Genomic DNA, 20,272 nt, shown 5'->3' on the forward strand with positions numbered 1-20,272 from the left:
GTATCCAAATAAAAATGCCACCCCCTCAAAGCTAATTATTTAAATTTTTAAAAACTAAATAACCTTTATCACCTTCAAAGTACTCTCCATTACACTACGATTCTGTCTTGGAAGCATTTTCCAACTCATCTGTGTGGGTGCCGACAGCACCTCTTCTACATCGTCAAACCGCTGCCCTTTCCTGTCCTTCTTCATTCACGGAAACAAAGAGAAGTCGCACAGATGAGCTCAGGCGAGTCGGGTGCCTGAGGCAAGGGAGGCATGCTTTCTTTTGCCCAAAACTGGCGCACTGAGATGGCTGTGTGAGCAGGTGCACGGCTGTGGTGGCAAAACCGTCCCCCAACTGCCACAAATCAGGCCTTTTTTGTCACACACCGTTACGCCATCTTTTCAGAACCTCTGAATAGAAAACTTGATTAACAGTCTGACCTGGTGGAACAAGTTCCAAATGCACTAGGTTATGAGTTAATATGTTCACCTGTTTGGGAAGTTGACGGATACACAGAAAGAGGTTCGTCATCAATCGGCATTTCCCCTTTTTGAAATGAGAAAACCACTCATACACTCGTATGAGTTTTTCCCACAGCGCTGTCCTTGAAAGCTGTATTCAATATCACAACAGTTTCTGAGGCATTTCCCCCAAGCGGGAAACAAAATTTCACAGCCCCACGCTGTTCTCTTAAATCCACCATCACAAAAAACAAAGTTGGAACAAAACTGCTTTTATGAAAAAATTTCGTGACGCCACTGGGTGCACTAAGTCAGAGCCAGCTGCTTGATGCTAGCCTAGTGGAAAAAACCCATACAACAAAATCTTTCCTGTTTGTTTCTTAGGGGGGAGGACCCCCTTCTTGCGCACGCATGTGTGTGTGAATGTGTGTTATCAGTAAGGACATAGAAGATTTAAACGACACTATCAACTAATTTGACCTAATTGACAGTTCTAAAATGTTCCACTCAACACATTCTGGCCCATAAAGTCAGTTTCAAGTGGAAAAGGAGTCAATTCATACAGTTTGTTCTCTGTCCAAAATAAAATTCAATTAGAAAGCAGTAACAAAAGATATGTGGAAAATCCCCAGAGTTGCACACTACAAATCACCTACAGGCCCAAAAGAAACCCGACGGGAGAGCACAGGGATTGAACAGTGTGTGAAAGGTGAGCACAGCAGAATCGGTGCTACGCAAGCCCAGCAGAGCTTCACGAACAGTCGCCATCAGTAAGCTCGGCTTCGAACTTGAGGGCTCAGAAAAAGAACAAGTGACATTCAAAGTAGCCAAAGAAAAAGCGACACCAGGGCAGACGTCTCCAGTGCCTTCCTTACCTCTGTCTCTGCCTCAGCCCACACTGGAGCGGGGACCCGGGGAAACATGTTCCATTACATCATGCCAATGCTTTTCTTTAGAAGCCCTGTCTCGAGCCTTTGATTTCCTTCTGGTTCAATACAGTCTACCTCTTTCTCGCTGCACCACAGTATCACCCAAACCAGCAGTATCTGGTAGACCAGCAGTGCAATTGTTGACTACACTTAGCTGCCTTGGAATGAGGGACCACCAATATTCAGGGGCAAGGCTGACAAGGGAAACCATCCTGAAACTGTAACTTGCGGACACAAAGATGGGGTAAATGAAAATGTGGCACCAAGAAAACAGCCTCTCTTCTTTGTCCTTCATTCTCGTATCCATTGTTATTAGCTACCCCGTTCTCCCCACCTCCCTGCCGTACCCTAGGAAGCTATCATTCTAGTCGCTGTTTCCAGAGATTTACCTGTCTTCAACACCATAGAAGTTAGACCCAACAATAACAAAATATGAACACCCTCCAACAATAACAAAATATGAACACCCTCTCTGAAAGAAGAAGAAACGAATAAAAAAAGAGAACCAGTTAAAGGGGGGTCAAACCCTACCTTACTCTGACCCACGGGGCCTGTTGGGTGCTCCTGTCTCCAGTAGTTTATGCCGCCCCACCCCCCACATGGAGGAGGTGTGTCTGACAGCCCCCATCTGCTTGCTGCCCTTGAAACCCAGCAGGGCAGTAGTCAACTCTAGATTCTAAACCGCATTTCCTAAACACCCCCCCTGCTATTGATACTGGTGAGGAAGTATTAAACAAAAAAATAGTAAAAAGGGAAAATGGTACGATGACACGTTTTAACATAACTTTATTTGCAGCCTAGGGGCCCTGGTAGTGTAGTGGGTGTGCACTGGGCTGCGATCTGCAAAGTGGCAGTTCAAAACCACCAGTCGCTCATTGGGAGAAAGACGGGGCTTTCTACTCCTGTACACAGTTACAGTTTTGGAAACCCGCAGGGCAAATCTACCCTGTCCTAGGGTCACTGAGTTAGCACTGACTCACAGATATCTGCAGCAAACTACTTTCCAAAACACTCTGAGGACAAGACTATTCACATCCCTGGTTAATGAACCAAGAGAGTTCAAAGGAGACTTCATCCAGGTGGGGGCTCTGCAAAAGGTGGGGGCTCTGTCATCCATAGCCTCCCGCAATCTGGGTGCTCAGAATTTAAGTTCCAATACAATTCCCTCTCATCTTGGATTTTACTGTCTATGATCCTTGGATCACACAGGCTGGTGTGGAAGGCAACAGCTTGCAATGGACTCGATCCTCAGTGGGAAATAGTCAAAATGCCTGGCATCCGACCCATTCCAGATTTCACCTGATAGACTGACTATAGGGTGTAAAACTCCTCGGAGCTTCACATCACACAGGACAACCGGAAATTCCCAAGGAAGTTTTAGAACAAGGATGCAGAGAGCTCTTATTACCAGCCAAGTGATATGATGCTTCTCATCTATCCGAGTTAGCTACCCACTGCCTCTCTACCTTGTAAGGACCGTTCAGAAGAGATGCTCTCAGAGGAAAGACTCGTAGCGCTTTTTTTTTTTTTTTTAACGAAGCCAGATTTTATTTGACAGAAAGCCAGACTGCTTTGGTTGATGGATTTGAATAACAAGGGCAGGCTCTGCCATCTAGGTTATGTAGGGGCATTTTCCATCATTGAATACGGAAAACCTGCAGCTCTATTTAGGAGCACTATGTGTCGGCATCCACTCGATGGTAGTGGGGTTGGTGGAAGGCTTTGACCAAAACAAAAATGAAAATGCACAAAAACCTGACAGCATATATATGTAAATAATATGCCAGAAATTATATCCTCTACCACTATTAAACTTGCCATATAAAGTTTGTAGATGCCAACTTAAAAGTATGCAAGGAAGTACATGGTTGTGAAAACTTTTCACAGTGTGACAGGAGCAAAGAAAAAGTCTTAAAGTGTGTTTATATGAAGGGGCTTCAAAAATCCCCGGGGAAATTCTATTGTCTTTTTGTTTTACTTTCCCACAAAGGTTGTGAAGCCCTGTCGTGTCCTGATAGGTGGTAGCAATCTGCCATTTCAGAGACACACAACCTCAGCAGGTGATAATCTGCATCCGCCTTCACTGGAATGAACCAACTGGCTCATTCCAAAGCTTTGATCCCCTGTGCCCGCCTACAGGGCTGCATTTCAGGGTGCAGGGTGTTAACACCCTCCTGCCGGTGACTCAGCCACAATTAGGGAGTGAAGCAGATGAAGTTCAGGTACTACAGGTGACAACACCGCAAGGATCAGAATGGTGACATCCCCTAATCTAGTTCCATTCTAGAAGTAAAACCGGAAGCTGTAGTTTTGTCCAAAAACTCCCTGAGGAAAACTCCTCCTGACCGTGGAAGAGAAGAAGTGCGGTACAGAGACAGTGAGTACTGGACGTCTCTCGAAGGGCTGCTTACTTCTGAGAAAAGCCAGTGCTTGACATGCCCAGGTCACGGCGACTGACGGGGCCTCTTAACAAAGATGTCTTTTTCTCCCCTAGAAGGCAAGTTACATGTATACAACATTAGCCTAGTTCTCAGATGGAATATGTAAATCACAGCTCAACGGAAGCAAGAAGTCTGGGCATGATTGCTCTTCCTTTTCTGTTCCCATGAGAACTTGATTCTCCTCCTGCCTAGGTGTGCCAAGGGTAAAAGGGAGAGAATACAGTATTGGGGCCAGTCCCTTGAAATGATCAAGATTTCCCAGTTGATCCAAAATGGATCGAGCAGTTCGCACCCACCTGTTGCAGCCACTTTACAAAGGCAGCTACCAGGTTTATCATTAAAGCAACACTCAACGTTTTCGGTTTCTGAAAGCTGACTTCAGAGTCTCTGGCTGACTCAGTGAGTGTGCACATGGCTGCTTGCTCTGCACTGCAGGAGGGCTTCGGAGGAAAGAGCCTGGATAATAAGCCCAGACCCAAACAACCCACTGCCAAAGAGGGAATTCTGAATCATAGCAACTCCATCTACTAGTAGAGGGTCTCTGAGACTGTAAATCTTTATTGGGAACAGACCGCCTCATTTTCCTTCTGAGCAGCAGCTGGTGGGGTTGAACCACCAATCTTGGGTGTAACAGCCCAAAGCCTAACCCACACTGCCACAAGGGTCCCTAAACCTACCTGGGCTCTTCAGGGTGTGAAAGGCAGCTGAGAGAATTCTGTGTTCAAAACACTTGCTTAGACCAAGCCAGCTCATAGAAAGAATTCAGAAAAGAGTTTTTTTAGCTCCAGAACAATTTCTCCCTTGGGTTCGACTTTTATTTTTAATGTACATTAGCATGGATGACTCTAGTAAACAAAGAATTTACCCAAGATGTGATGAAATAAGGAACAAAGGTAACTGTCTAAACAGGTGTCACTGAGCAGGGCTGTAGGGACCTTAGCTTTCCCTCTTTCCCAGCTCTGAACAAATCAGGTAGCCTCTGTGACCTACAACTAAGTAGCCATGAAAACCTTTCCAGTTCTAAGGTTCAATGGATTTGTGTTCCCGCTGATGGTATGCACTAGGTTTCAGCCCTGTGGGTGGAGGGCAGACCAATCAAGGTGGGTGAAGGTGGGCACTGTGGTGAGCACTAATCAACAGGACCTGCCAGGTGCGTCAGAGCTGCAGATTTAGCTCTAGCTCCCAGCAGAGCAAACTCGCCTCTCCTCACTGGCTCTTTTCCGCACCACTGCCATGGTCTCAAACAGTGCTGCAGAGCTTTCTCCTGTCGTGCTGGCAGTCTTCTGGTGCTTCGGTGGTGCCACAATGTAGCCAAGGGGGAGGGAGGGCCAAAGGAAAGAAGAGATGAGTGAGGTCAAGGGTTGAGGAACATCCTGGAAGCTTCATAAAAGTAACAGCATTGGACATGGGCAGGGTCATCTCCACTCTCCTGGACTGACCTGGAGGCTACAACTATGACTCATCTTTTCAAGGTTCCTGGAAACCCAGCCAAAACTTTGAGGCAGATAAGAAGCGTAAGAAAAAATGAAATGGCATCGTGCCTGGGTCACTGCGAGGCCTGAGCCCAGGAGCGGCTCCGGAGAGGAGGCCGTCTGCTCGGTGAAGCTTTACAGCCGTGGGAGCCCTACTCTGTGCTCTGGGATCTGCTGTGAGTCGTCACGTAGGGGCCTTGCCATACGATCCTAATAGTGAGGAACGCCACCAGGGCTACATCTGACCGCATCCCAGGGGAGATGAGAATAGAAACAGTGAACTTCCGCCAAAACCCTTTCAGGAGGAGCCGCTGGTGGCTGACAGGCCAGAATTGGAGAGGACAAAGGAGCTGGCTCTCTTCCATTTGCCTAGCTTGCCTTTGAGGGGGACCCACCTTATCTCTGCCCCTATCCTTTGGTCCAGGAGTCCAGGTGCCTTAGTGATTCTATGTGGGCTGCCATCCACAAGGGCAGCAGGAAACCTCCAGTCTCTCTCCGAGGGAGAGCGATGGGGCTTTCTGCTCCCGTTTCGTGACAGTCTGGGGAAGAGTCCCTACGGGTCGGCACCCTTTGTCTTGCTCCTGTCCCTCCTTCCTGTCTTTCCACTAAGCAGCCTGCTCCCGCTTGGGGACTACATGACAGCCTGGGAGCCAGAAAGTTAGTTGGGAGAGGGGGGATGCTCAAGATGGCATCTGAACTATGTTAAGGCTTGGGGTGACAACGGGGTTCTTTCTGTCCGGGTGCCTATGCTTGAGCTTAGCGGGAGCCAGCTTGACCGGCAGTAGGCTGGCGGGCTGGGTCTCTCTATGTCCTGCATTTAGAAATATCACTCCAGTCACTGCTTCCTGAGCGCCATCCGAGGTCTTAAAATGCTGTACTGGTGTTGAGTACAGATACGTCGATGCCATCAACTATTAAATGTTGCGAGGTTTTATGAGCACACGGAGGGTAGCCATAGAAGGCAGCAGGCAGTGTGCGGTGAGCTAACTTGGGCAGAGTTGAATGCTGGGCTCTGGCACTGGCTTTGTCCTCAGCTGGCCCGACTCCTGAGCCTTGGTCCCATTCTGCAAAATAAGGTAGTTAGTGAGCCACTCTCTGGAGGTTCCAACCAAGTTTTCCTCGAAGGTTTCCTGCCACGCATTTTCAAGGTCAAATCTCTCTTTGAAGGAAAACAATTGTTTCTAGGAGCTGCCTTAGTCCAAGCCATGTGCCTAACTCCCCCAGATGGTCCTCATACCAGGACACGAAGAACAGGGTGCAAGTAGTGTTCGCCATGAACCGCCCTGTGAGGGCCAAGTTCAGGGCCAAAGACCCCCTATGACACAGAGCTGTCGAACAGAGTCGTTGGAGGTCATGGCTGACTCAATGGCAACTACTAGCAAGCCATTCACAACCTCAGTAACTTCTAGAAAACCTGCAGCCACCAGGTTTTACTCTTTGGTTTTAATCTTCTGTATCCATTAGGTGTCCCTGGGTGGCACAAATGTTTAAGTCCTCAGTTGAAGCAGCTAATGCTCAATCAAGCGGTTAAGCCAAAAGGCTGGCAGTTCGAACTTCAAAAGCACTTTGAAAGACTAAACCAAACTCACTGCCCGGGAGCTGGTTCCGACCCACGACGGCACTATAGTGCAGGGTAGAACGGCCCCGCAGGTTTCCGAGACTGGGCGTCTTTAGGTGAGGGCGTCTTTGCGTGGTGATTTGGTATTTTCAAATGGTGGACCTTGCAGTGTCTCACGGTTGACTTTGTGGTTAGCAGCCGTGACACAACCAGGGCTCCTGGTTGTTGATTTCTTTGCAAAAAGTCACAGACTGGGAGACTCTGCGGGGTGCAATTCTACTCTGTAAAACGGGTTCAACAGGGTAAATACGGTTCCACTCAGGATCCTGCAACAGTGGGATCCCCGAGCAATAATAATAAAAATAATAATAACTAACATAAGGTCAGTGATTCAAACCCACTTGACTAGATAAAACACGCAGGGTAGGAGAGGGAGAATGGGAGCAGGCTCATGAGTATATGATGTATTGTAGAGGTCTGACAGAATATTTGTAATAAGCTGATTTAGTTGCACTGCATCTATATCTGTGAATGTGGTGGAATATTCAGGGACAGATTTATGAAAACTTTCTAGCCACAACCAAACACCTGGAGGGAAGGAGTTGCTGGGCCTGGGGGGTCAGGGCCATCCTCTGGGAGACACCACGGCCAAATAGCACAACACAGTTCTCAAAAACATGTTGTACATCTTTACTTTGCTGATTAGTGACCAGGGTCTTAAAAAAGCGGCCATCGAAGGTGACGCTGTTGGTCTCACCTCCTAGTGGAAATAAGGGTGGTGAAGACCAAAGGACACATGGAGACAATTAGTCCAACAGACAAGGGGGCCATGTAGACATGCAGACACAGGTCTCCACACCCTGATACCAGAAGAACTAGATGGTGCCCGCTACTCTGAAAAGGATCACATTAAAGCAGCGATTCTCCACCTTCCTCATGCCGAGACTCTTTCAGACAGTGCCTCATGTGGCCGTGACCCCCAACCATAACATTATTTTCGCTGCTACGTCATCACTGTCATTTTGCTACTGTTATGAATCGGGTGACCCCTGTGAAAGGGTCGTTTGACGCCAAAGGAGTCTGGACCCACCGGTTGAGAACCGCTCACTGCATTAGAGGATCCTGGTTAGAATGGAGAAAAACATGGAACAAAACTAGAACTCACAGAGTAGGCTTAGACCTCACGCAGGGACAGGTGGGGCCCTGACACTATGGCCCTTAGCCACCCCTTCAGGTCTAGAAGTAACTCACTTTTCAAGATCAAAGGGTAGCATTTGCCCAACAACAAAACTCAGAGGTGAGGAAAGAAGTGGGAGGAGACCCTGGAGGCCCAGAGAGGAAGTGGGACACTAAGTGAGGGTCCCTTGAGGGGAGTGCAATAGATGAGCTGAGTCAGAATGCGCATGAATGCTGAATGTCAACTATGCTCTGCAGACCTGCACATAATTCATAATAAAGAGGTGGTTACAACTTCAACACAAAATAAAATCTAAAGAAAAAAGGACCCCCCCCAAACAAACAAACAAACAAACAACCAGGTTCAGCCCCTGAGTTGACACCACTGTCCACAGGGCTTAGGACAAGCCCACACTTTAACCTCCAATCCTATGAAGGTCGTTCCGCTCTAGGCTGCTGCTACACACACCTTATAGCTCTGATGTCTCCAGACTTTATCTACTGTGTTCATCTCAGATATCCTCGAATGTACCAGCAGACTGTGCCCCTCACTCACTGCCCTGTGGCTTCTGAGAGACTTCAACAGTTAAGGAGCCTGTGGCCGTCAAAGGAATTCGTCCAACTGAAGCTGCTCACCAAGCTGACTCTTGGTATCTTCTTTGTTGCTGGGTCTTGAGGTCCGGGCCCTGACTTCACCTCTTCCCATGTCAATTCAGTGTTGAAAACGGTTTGTGAGTTGACTTCATGAAAATTACTTTGAGCCAGGAGCCAATTTACAGCAACAACTAATCAGTTTAAGACACGAATTAAATCCAGTCTAAAACAAACTTTTTTCCATCTGTTTCTAATGGGCTATTATATTACACTACATGATATCTATCTCTTTTCTAAAGACAAAGACTCTTCTCTCCTCTGTTTTTTTCTTTCTTCTATTTCACGTCAGTCTAGCATTAAGAAGTATAGGGTTCAGTGCTCGTATCAGCAGCACATAATTAACCTAAGATTTGAATGACACAGAGATTAGCAATGGCCCCTGTGCCAGGATGACATGCAAATTCGTGAAGCGTTCCATATTAAAAAAAAAAAAAGTATATCGCGTTCAACAGTTCCGATTAAGCCGTATCGGTTTGATATCAATAACCCTTCCCTTGATTCTTTCATGTCAACAATGACTGCCTGGTGTAGTGTTAAAGTGCTAGACTGCTGAAAATGAATAATCCTAAACTAAGGTCAGTGATTCAAGCCCAGCTGCCTGCAGGAGAGAGATGTGATCGTCTACAGTGTTACAGCCTTAGAAACCTATCGTGTCCCTACGGCCGGACGGAGGGCAGTGGGCTTACTTTTGGTTTATCCTGTGCAGGTTGCGGAGAGAAAGGGGACGGGCTGCATTCTTCATTCTTCTGCAGGAGAATCCTGAGCTAATTTTGAAACATATCCTGTAGGGAACAACAGGTCAGGCCCGAAACAGATTTCTTGTCTTTCTCAAGAGCTCCCAAACGGGGACTCCCTGTGGGATCCTCAGACACCACAGGACTGCTGAAGGAGAGGGGCGCAGGAATCAGAAGCCGGTTCCCATTCTTTATCCGTCTCCTTAGTGGTCAAATGAAATTTTCTTTGAGGTTGTTTCACCATCTTCTCGAACCCTTGTTCACTCATCTTTCAAAGAGGCTGAAGTCCCTCCTTTGCTACTAGAAGATACAAATGCAGGTTGGAGTATTCAAGGGTGTAAATCAGTAAGCCCAGGCACACCAGCATCCAGAATTCTCACCAGTCCCCTTCCCCGCAAACTAAGGGGACGCCTGCTTATTGCAGGAGGGCTTGCTTCCTTCTGATTGCCAGCAGACCTGCAGCCTAGGTTTTCAGACAAACGTTCAGTTGGATCACAAGATAAGGCCTTAAAAAGGTACTGCTCCAGCCCCGGCTGAACGTCACTCACTCCTGTAGTCATCTTTTTGTTTTGTGTTCTTTAGTAAACCTTCCATTCTTTTGTCCCAGGGCAGGCATCTTGCTCACATGCCTTTTACAAAGAAAAATTTCCCTGGCTGCCTGCCATGGGCTTCTCTGCCCACTTCCATTTTAAGTCATTTTTCTTGGACTGCTCCAAGTTCTTCTGCAACAAAGGCAGATGCCAACACTTGCTGGTTTGTTTTTAAAGAAAATGTGACCCAAGCAGGAGGATTTTGTGCGGTCAGGGGGCCAGGGTTTCTGCCATCGCTGATAGGTGCTCACAACTGATTTCCTGTGCAAACCTAGCACAGCAAACCGGTCCTCCTGTCATGGGAAGCAGCATCCAAAGTTTAATGTGCTTTTTAAAATATTGTCTGCTCTTTAATTTACTTGCGAAAGTTATAGTTTTTGCTTCCTGTTACTGATCTATCTCACAGGGTTTTGTTTTGTTTTTTTTTTACAAATTTACATTTTATTGGGGGCTCACACAACTCTTATCACAATCCATACATGTACATACATCAATTGTATAAAGCACATCCATACATTCTTTGCCCTAATCATTGTCAAAGCATTTGCTCTCCACTTAAGCCCTTTGCATCAGGTCCTCTTTTTTTTTTCCCCTCCCTCCCCGCTCCCCCAAGTTTAATGTGCTTTTCAACACCTATTGTCCTGGCTGATGATCCACTTTGAACTGCAGGGCCCCCAAATTCTAGCTTTGGAAAGGAGTCCCTGGGTGATGCAAGCAGTGAGTGCACTTGCTGTTAACCAAAAGATGCAGGGTTTGAGTCCCTCCTGAGCTACCTGTGAAGGAAGGCCTGGCAATCTACTTCCAGAGAACCAGCCATGGGAATCCCTGTGGGGCACAGCAGGTCTGGTCCCATAGACCAGAGGAAGCTGGCTTGTTCTGTAAAACGGCAGCCCTGCTCTGTCTGTCGGCGGCTCATTCTGATCTGACTTCAGGAAGTGACATGGTGGGAAACTGGCTGGGTGTTTTCCTGCTGCCCAGTTATTTATAAAATGGCAAATTCTCTCTGATGCTTGAAAATTTCATCACAGTACTAACTTGGATTCCTCTAACAGGTATAATAAAGGAATAAGATGGATCGTTCCCAATCTCTACTGAAGCAGTGTAACAATGTAGCTCCTTCCAAAGCTGAACGAGTCATAAAGAATCTATACTAAATACATAGACCAAAAGAATCCAAAAGAAATGGTTCATATTATACAACTAGGCAGGATGTGTGCAGTACAATGGACTGCTTTCCTACTGCCCTTTTCACCATGGTCCTGTAACTCCTACCAAATGACTGTCTGGGACCATGCGAATGAGGCACTTGTGGCCCACCAAGGGGATTAGCTAGCTTGCTAATAATACAAATAAGGTGTATCGATTCCTAATAAGGCAATTGTCTTCTTTTGCCATCCTGATAGGTTTAAAATGAGCCATCTCAGAAGGAAAGGGGACCTCACTATCACCAAGAATTACTACTGGAGCCAGGAGGCAGAGAAAGAGAAGGTTGTAACACTGGAAGGCAGGTCGAAGCAGCAGTAGAAACAAGCGACTGGCATTAGACAGGGTGGTGGGCAATAGCAGGTGCACTGACGCCAATATTCAGTGCCTTTGGGCTAAGGCTTGCTGGAGTAGGGTACCCCCTGGCACTTGCTGGAGGAGCTAAGGAGCTTTGTAACGCTTACGCAGGGTAAAGGCCAGGGCTGAGAGCCAGAAAGAGGCCCGCTCAGGGACAGGGCGGAGAAAAGCTGTCTTGATCACAAGTCTGAGTTGCTCTGATCCTACACCTGTTAAACCCCCAAACCAAACCCATGTCATCCAGTCTGTTCCCACTCCTCGTGACCCTATGGATCTAATAACCTGTTAGTTCCCAGCTGCTGACCTTGACTCTCCTCCTACCTAGAAGAGGTTACATGTACATAAACTACCATTGTTTATGTTGTCCAAGATTGAGGGGTTCAAGTGACCCCATGGGGCTAGGCTCTTGCGTTCATCAGAAAGGCCTTTTCTTTTAACACTAGAAAGAAACACGATCCCTTTATCCTTTTTTACGCTTAAAATTCACTGTCGAGACAATGGATTTGGATCAGTATCAGCTATGCTGCAAACTGCGACTCCAGTTTTGGTACAATTAGTGGTGTAAACACATGATACAATGCCGCAGCCAGACCCATATCCCGCTGAGCTCCTCGGGTACACGCCCTGAGGTCAGCTGTGTGATCTTTCTTTTTAAAAAATTCTTCTTAGTGTGGTTTAAAACATAAAACCAAACACTTGCCATTGCAGTTGTGCTCCTTATGAGCACACTTCAGCGACAGTAATTATGTTTCCCATGTTGTTCCATGGTCACATTATCTTTCCAAGTGAGTGATATACGGACAAGAATCCAGTTCACACCATTTCTGCAAAACTGACTTAAAGAAAAAAGGGTTGTTTACGCTTTTTAATACTACCCAACAATTCTATCTTGTGTCCTGTAACCTTTGGTCTTCCTAGGCCGATCCTGAGTAGGTTAAATACCTTGGCTGTTACTTCAAGGTATTTTAGACGGGAGTTAAAAGCACCTATGTACACTGATCTACCAAACTGGTTTAACTCACTGGCACTGGACCAGTTTTTTGGGTTTTTTATTTCCATACTTGGCTCCCAGTGACTCTCTTCCTGTGGTAGAACACAAATGGACCAAATGAACTCACCAGAGAGACAGACAGGTGTCAGCTCTTGTAACCAGGTTAAGGCATGAGGCATCAAATACTTGAGAGTCAGACGGAAGCATATCTCATGGAATCCTGAAGGGGAAGGGGCAGTTGGTGTTCTGGGATTTTTTATGAACAGGGCAACGCTTCTCCTTTTTGGCAGTGGTGCAGGTGGCCATGTGGCCATTGCACTCCTGCTCACTGGCAAAGGGCTTCTTCCAGATCAAAATGAACACTCCCCCACTGCCACCTTGGTGGTCAACACTTTCACGGTTAAAAAACCTTTCCCCCTAGCTTCTTTCACTCCATCCACATTGCAACCCTGCCGGGGCTCATGGCCCCATTTTCTGGATAAATATGGCAAGGGGACCCGCCTGAAATCATGTGACCTGTCAGTCGTCCCCACCCACATCGTCACAGATCTGCCTGAAACCCCAGTTCCTGTTTTCTCCCACTCCCACATGCTTCTGAGAAACCAGCTCACAGCCCACGGGTGGCATGGAAACGGAGGGAGCGGGTGCTGGTGCTGCTGGAGACAGATGGATGATCTTGGCAACGGGAGCAGGGAGCATTTAACTTGGCCCTAAGGTCAGGAGGTGAGAAAGGGGAGAGACTCCCTTCTTGGAGAAAACCCTGACTGAGGTTTCTCGTCCGTCCATCAGAAGGCCCAGAGGGCACCCGCCTCTGTCCACCAAGAGTCCAGGCACACAGAAGTCAGGAAGAGGTTCCATTTCCACTAGGGTGGCCTGTCAATCACTGGACACAAGCTTTCTGATCATTTGGGATCCCACCCAGCTCAGGAGGTAGGCGGCACCCGGGTCTGCAAGGTACTGTCAAAAACACCTGGTCGTCCAGATCTGTCACCGGGCTCATCCATTCCCAACCCCCCCTCCGCCCCCCCCCCCACCGCCGAGGCCGGTAAGGGGCATTACCCGGAGCTCGCCTTCGGTGCGGTGCAGTCCCAGGCGCCGCAGTCCCACCGCCAGGTCGTTGACACACAGGCCTCCGTCGCGGTTGACGTCGAGTGTCTGGAAGAGGCTCCACAGGCGCAACCGGTGGTCAGGGCCCCCGCAGATGGCGCCGCCGCACGGGTCCCCTATGGACGCAGACGACGAGGTGGCGGCCGCGGCGTCCGACGGCGGGGAGGCCACGCAGCGGCACAACACACTGCTCACCATCGGGCGCGAGGCGGGGGCGCCGGGCGCGGGGCGGGGGCGGCGGTCCGGCGAGCAGAGCGCGGAACACACGCCGGGCAGCAATCGCCGGGTACGCTCGCTCGGCTTCTGCTCACTCGGCGGGCGCGGGCTCCAGATGCCGGCAAGCTGGCAGGAGGGGCTGCTTCCGGGAGCCCCGCCCCGCCGCGCGCCCATTCGCCGGCCACGCCCCCGCGTGCGCCGCAGGCCAGTCACAAGCCCGGACGGCGAGCAGGGCGGGGCGGCCTGCGGGGCGGAGCCTTCCTAAGGACGGCCCACGCCACCCAAGCCGACTGGATCAATGAAGGGGGCGGGGCGATTCCGACTGTGTCTGGGGCCTATTCAAACAGAAAGGGCTCGGGATTGGCTGAATTGGGACTGAGAGAGAAAAATCACGCGGCGATAGGCAGAAGTCTATGATTGGCAGGCTGAAGGCCCCGTGTCCAATTTCCATTGAGAAACGCTATTTAGATTGCGGCGGAAGCGTGAGAACGAAAGGAGAGGTTGGCCTTGAAAAGATCCTAATCTCCGGTGAGGAACTGGATTTGTGTGAGCAGCAGATGCGAACTGCAGAATTCGCGGACATGGGTGGAATTAAAAATGAATTGGCGAATGGCTTAAGGCCTAAAGCACTAACTATCCTCAGGAGGCTGGGTTTTACTAGTCTAAAACCCGAACCCACCAATGAAGTAGTGGAATTTAACAGCCTGCTTGTCGTAATCCTGACCGTTGAGTGACAGAACAGTTTTCCAATGGAAGTGGGCGTGAGGTAGGCGGGTGGAGCGATCTGTGTCAACCGACACTCCTTTAGACCAATGAGCAAGCCAATTCCGTCAAGTAGGCGGGCCTTTGAGAGCACAACGACGGAACAAACGAACCAATGAGCGGCCCGATCTTGGCGCCGCGCCCAATCGGAGGGACAGGTTCTCCGGGAAAAGCGATGGAAGGCGGGAAAAGGGGAAGTGGGCGGATCACCGCACGCCCTCGCGGAAGAAGCTGATTCAGGAAGCCATTACGCAGCTGGCTGGCGGCGGCTGGGCCCTTCAGGCCTGGGCCCTACGCACTTTGCGTAGCGACAGGGCTTCCCAAAGGCCTGGTTCTTGGCCTTGGGCAAGCCTGGCCTCTCCCCGTAGGGGGGGGGGGGGGGACGGGTGGTAAGGGGCTACTAGGCTGAGGAAGAAAAGAGAAAGGGAATTGGGGCGGTTGAGGAATTTATCGTTCATTTTTTAAAAGAAGGGAAAGGAGAGGCCATGGCTGTCCCCGCCAAGAAGAGGAAGATGAACTTCTCTGAGCGGGAGGTGGAGATCATCGTAGAGGAGTTGGAGTTGAAGAAGCACCTGCTGGTGAATCACTTCAATGCTGGGGTCCCCCTGGCTGCCAAGAGCGCGGCCTGGCACGGTATCCTAAGAAGAGTCAACGCCGTGGCCACCTGCCGAAGGGAGCTGCCTGAGGTCAAGAAGAAATGGTCTGACCTCAAAACTGAGGTCCGCCGCAAGGTTGCTCAGGTCCGGGCAGCCGTGGAAGGTGGTGAGGCCCCTGGGCCCACTGAGGAGGATGGAGCTGGTGGACCTGGGGCCGGTGGTGGCCCCGCTGTAGCCCCTGTACTGCTGTCCCCCATGCAGCAACGCATCTGCAACCTGCTGGGCGAGGCCACCATCATCAGCTTGCCCACTACCACAGAGATCCACCCTGTGGCCCTCGGACCCACTGCCACGGCGGCCACGGCCACAGTCACCCTGACACAGAGTGAGTGACCTCTCCTGCCCAGATTGACATGCATAAATGGGAAGGGTCAGCAAGAGTTGGGACAACCTGGGGGAAATTGGCTGCCCAGGGTCAAAGATCAGATGGCATTCTTGGAAGATCATTGGTGATCTTGTTCCTCAGCACGCGTAGTCTGGACTGCTGATGAGCTGGATAGCTTTCCACTGTGTCTTCTCACCATTTGTGTCCATGACTTCTCCTCCCTTGCTGGACTCTGGTCCTTGAAGACAGAAACCCATGTCCAGTTCCCTGGCACATAGTAGGCCATCAGGGGATACTTGAATGATTAAATGGAACGACTAATGTGTGGACAAAGACCATCTGCTCTCGGTGTGTGACTTCATCAGCTATGTCCCTGGGGAATCTACACGTTCATTCGTTGGTCAAAATTTAGCACTTTTTCCATGCCAAGCCTTGGGCTGGTTACTGAGATTACCACAGTGTCTAGAATAGAGGCCAGTTATATTCTAGTAGGACAGCTAGCCCACACATCGGAATAAATGCACGATTGGATTGGAAGAGCCAAGTGCTCGGAAAAGGAAGGGGCATTTCAACTGGGAGAAGTCCAGCCTGGTAGAGGTGGGAGGGTACGTGGTTGATGGTGCCTTTAAGAATGTTGAAGTGTAGCCTTCCCTACATGCATGGAGGCCCAACCAGTTCCCCTAGAATGCCTGCTTAGGTTCTCAGCTCTGATCAACGGTGCTTGGCTCTGGTGGTTGGATTTTGTTGCTTCTGCTCTGTGTTTGTGTTGGTGACTGTTGACTCATTTGAGATGGACTGATGCTCAGTGAGACTTGGAGAACCCGAGTATCTATGAGTGCCTTCAACCTTGCAGTTACTGATTGAAAGGTGTCATTTCCCATGTATATGGAGATGGGACAAAGAGAACAGATGTTCTGAATCACTTGCTATTCTGGGATAACCATGGTCCAAGGTGCTCAGGTAAACAGCGAGGTATCTAGTGAGCACCCCGGCTGCCGCACTGTGGGGGTGTATACATGGGGTTGAAATCCACAAGGGCAGCCGTTTGAAGCCACCAACCAATCCGTCTTTTTTTCTCTCGTAAAGAATTACAGTCTCTGAAGCTCACAGGGGTCCTATAGGGTCGCAATGAGTCGGAATCGGCTTGATGGTGAGTTTGGCTTGGTTTTCCTGTGGCTGCTCCTGCTGCCCCACATTGTTCTGCTTGCCCACAAGGGATGTGCAGGTCACAGAAGCACCAAAGACGGCAGGGCTAGTCTGACTACACGTGGCTTTATGTGGCGAGCCCCACGCCAGATGCTCAAGCCATTATTAACTAGAAGCAGCTTTGTGGGGTGATAAGAAGCAGGTTGAACTCTGATGCCAGGGAGACTTGGGCTGGTATCTTGGTCATACTGAATTCACTGTGTGGAGTTAGCGAGTTGCCCCGTGTTTCTGACTCAGTTTCCTCAACTCTGCAGATGAAGGCAACAATGGGCTCTTGGTGTTATTATGAGGAGTCGTCAAGCCGAGTGTCAAAGGCTTACCTGGTCACCTGGGAGGTGTTCTCAAATTGTTGTTCGTACCATTGTTTGTTTGGGCCAGACCCGGGATTGGCCCTTTGGTTACCAAGCAGATTAAATGTCTAAATCTAAATCCGGGGTTGGCCCTTTGGTTACCAAGCAGATTAAATGTCTAAATCTAAATCCCCTTAGGTGCTAGATTGAGACGTGACTACTATAAAGCCAGGAAAGGCCTGGATTCCCCTGGGTGTCTCTCTCTATCTATCTATCTTTCTTTCACTCACTCACTCACTCTAGGACAGTTTAATGGCTGCCTTATTACCGCATATATGGAGCCCTGGTGGTGTAATAGTGAGTTACATGTTAGGCCACTAACCACAAGGTCGGCAGCTCAAAACCACCAGCTGGTCCGCAGGAGAAAGATGAGGCTTTCTACTCCTGTAAAGAGTGACAGTCTCGGGAAGCTCACGGGGCCAGTCTAACCTGTCTTATAGGGTCGCTCTGAGTCGGAGAAGTGGACTTGATGACAGTGTTTTCGTTTTCTCACCCCATGTGGCCAGCTACAATCCTAGAAAGTGACCTGCCCCTGCCTTTGCTTTTTCTTCCCTGCAGTCCCCACCGAGACCACCTATCACACCCTGGAGGAGGGAGTGGTGGAATACTGCACAGCCGAGGCCCCGCCAACCCTGCCGGCCGAGGCCCCCGTGGAGATGATGACCCAGCACGCGGACACATCGGTCAAGCCGCAGGCGCTCAAGAGCCGCATCGCCCTCAACTCGGCCAAGCTGATCCAGGAGCAGCGGGTCACCAACCTCCACGTGAAGGAGATCGCCCAGCACCTGGAGCAGCAGAACGACCTCCTGCAGATGATCCGCCGCTCCCAGGAGGTGCAAGCCTGTGCCCAAGAGCGCCAGGCCCAGGCCATGGAGGGCACCCAGGCGGCCCTGAGTGTCCTCATACAGGTCCTCCGCCCCATGATCAAAGATTTCCGCCGCTACCTACAGAGTAACACGCCAAATCCCGGGCCTGCGGCCTCTGACCCAGGACCGCTGGCTCAGAATGGACAGCCAGACAGCATCATCCAATGAAGGCCAGGGTCAGGCTAGCCCTCTGCTGTGATTGGATAAAGCCCCCAGGGTGGGAGGCCTTGTAAGTGGTGTCTGTGATTGGCCTTGGGCAAGAAGCAGCCCCATGGCCAGCTCACTTGCTGGTGGACATCTAGGGGCCTAGGGTTTCTGTGACCTGCGGGTGATTGGAAAGGGGAACTTGTTAGGCAACTGCTCTCATCCTCTACCATTTGTGCTGCGTTGCTAGAAGCGGGTGGATTAGTAAACGGGGTCCAGCCCAGGTGATGGGACATGTGTTGCCATGTGTGACAAGAACACCTGTAAGCAAGGCTGTCCCTGGAAGTGCTCTCAGGGCTGGGGTCTGGCCTAGCTGCCCCACTCCAGGTGCCACCATATGCTTAAGACCCCGTCAGTGGTGCTGGCAGGATGGTAATAACTTCTTTCTCCCAGACAAGGCAGAGTGACCCAGAAACTTCTGCTCACTTTGCCGCCGTTCTCAGGGGGCTTCAGTGAACCCTGGGTTCTCACTTCCAACTCCCAGGCATTTTCGTGCCCTGACTGTGCCCCAGATACAGCCAGAAGGGCCACAGCTATGGCTTGGGAAGACCGTCTTGGAGCAGGCAGTCAGGCTCAGGGATGCTGAGTGCCGTAAGGACTGTTGTGGCTGCCACCTGGCCTGCCAGAGCCCTGGGCAGCCCTCGTGTGGTTTGGACTCAGGTCATGCTCCGGCTCTGGGGTGCTGTCCACTGTGGAGAAGCTGGGAAGAACAGACGAGCACGGAGACGTGTTCCACCACAGGTCCTCTGCGCGCTATTTCTTTCCATAAGGCTCGCCACCAGCCAGTAGTATTTGTTCTGTCCATGAACCCCCTCTCAGACCGCCTCAGGGACCTCTGAGCCCTGCCCTGTGGCCACACCCTGCTCCCTTCCCACTCCCTGACTCCTCAGTGCTCCCCCAAATTGAACCTGCACGCACGTACACATGCACCCACCAAGGCCGTCGGCATCACCCTCTGGACTCAAGCGAGCTCTCCCGCAGCGGAGCTCACGGCTAGAATTGACCCAAAGCCATTACTGGCACTGAATGTAAGAGGTGGGAGAGTCCACGTGGGCTTCCGGGGACCTTTGAAGTCCGCCCTCCTTCATCCTCTGCGCGGGGAAAGGACCTGCAGGACGAGGGGGATGTTCCCGGTTCTGTCTCCCTGTCCTCCCCAGAGGCGAACCAATGACGCCTGCAGGGACTTTACCCAAAGGGTGCGTGTTTCATCTCCAGAATCGCATCAGTTCCAGAGACCATAGTGTCTCCCTGACGTCCTTCCCGAGTTCGCCATTGTGCTCCGGTGCCAAGGCCACAGTTCACATTCTGGCTCCAGATCTCAGCGAAACAAGTACAAGACGTGGCCGGCTGACCACGGGTGCGAGTCTGGGAAGATGTCCCCCAAGACCGTTGGAAGGTGATGGCCATGCCACCAGCCATCATGTCTAGAGTGGTGGAGAGGGAGCCGGGAGAGGGCTGAGTGGCGCAGACACAGCTACTTTGTGGCTCAAGAGCTGCAGCCCGGCCAACTGTCCCCCTTGCTCTCAGTCCAGGGAGCCCCCCCCCCCCGACAGCCCCAGCAGGGTAGCTGCAGGCCCCTCCTAAAAATCTGCAGCTCGGTCTGGTATCCTCTGGGGTTGGGAAACCGAACCAGTACCTCCTGTGTTTCAGGAGGTAGAAAGGGGAAGCGTGGAACCCTGGGCAGACCAGTTCTTCCCAGGTCACCCTTTTAAATTAAAGAGCTATCACTTTTTTGGTACATGTCTCCGTGTCTTTAATGGTTATTTATGAGAGATGCAAGGCTGGCAAAGAGGAGCCCCCTTGTCGGTTGGTATAAATAAAGTTGGGGTTTTTTGGTAAATAAGGTTTTATTGGCACGTAGCCATACCTGCTTGCAGACTTACTGTCGAGGAAACCTTTTGAGCTACAATAAAAAAGTTGAGTATCTGTAACAGAAACACCTGGCTCACAAGGCTCCAAGTTTGCAAAAGGGTGTGGATGGCAGTGGCAGCCCCAAATCCACTTGTAGTGTCCCCACGTAGAGTA

At 50.4% G+C, this 20,272-nt stretch overlaps 2 protein-coding genes and 1 non-coding gene across 3 annotated transcripts in view; 2 read left to right on the plus strand and 1 right to left on the minus strand.

The window, feature by feature from the left end:
* Positions 1-13,984, minus strand: part of SLC25A25 (solute carrier family 25 member 25) — a 31,068-nt gene extending 17,084 nt beyond the window's left edge. The window contains exon 1 of the mRNA XM_075560730.1: positions 13,615-13,984. Within this exon, the coding sequence (XP_075416845.1) occupies positions 13,615-13,860 (246 nt within the window). The 5' untranslated portion in view covers positions 13,861-13,984. The remainder of the gene's footprint in view (positions 1-13,614) is intronic.
* LOC142460447 (U6 spliceosomal RNA) lies at positions 8,996-9,104 on the plus strand. Its single transcript, XR_012786648.1, has one exon. It is a non-coding gene; the product is annotated as a U6 spliceosomal RNA (small nuclear RNA).
* Positions 13,985-14,883: 899 nt separating the features above from the next.
* NAIF1 (nuclear apoptosis inducing factor 1) lies at positions 14,884-19,985 on the plus strand. The gene is made up of 2 exons (XM_075560734.1): positions 14,884-15,621; positions 17,736-19,985. The coding sequence occupies exons 1-2, from the start codon at positions 15,126-15,128 to the stop codon at positions 18,209-18,211; spliced, it is 972 nt and encodes a 323-aa protein (XP_075416849.1). The 5' UTR covers positions 14,884-15,125; the 3' UTR covers positions 18,212-19,985.
* The last annotated feature ends 287 nt before the right edge of the window (positions 19,986-20,272 follow it).

The sequence above is a fragment of the Tenrec ecaudatus genome, chromosome 10 (assembly GCF_050624435.1).
Source record: "Tenrec ecaudatus isolate mTenEca1 chromosome 10, mTenEca1.hap1, whole genome shotgun sequence".
NCBI classification, from domain to species: Eukaryota; Metazoa; Chordata; class Mammalia; order Afrosoricida; family Tenrecidae; genus Tenrec; species Tenrec ecaudatus.

What these genes read in the sequence shown, in the direction of transcription:
- NAIF1 (XM_075560734.1), top strand. Translation starts at nt 15,126, where the DNA reads ATGGCTGTCCCCGCCAAGAAGAGGAAGATGAACTTCTCTGAGCGGGAG. An exon ending in CACAGTCACCCTGACACAGA is followed by an intron (nt 15,622 to 17,735) that starts GTGAGTGACCTC and finishes TCTTCCCTGCAG; the next exon opens with TCCCCACCGAGACCACCTAT.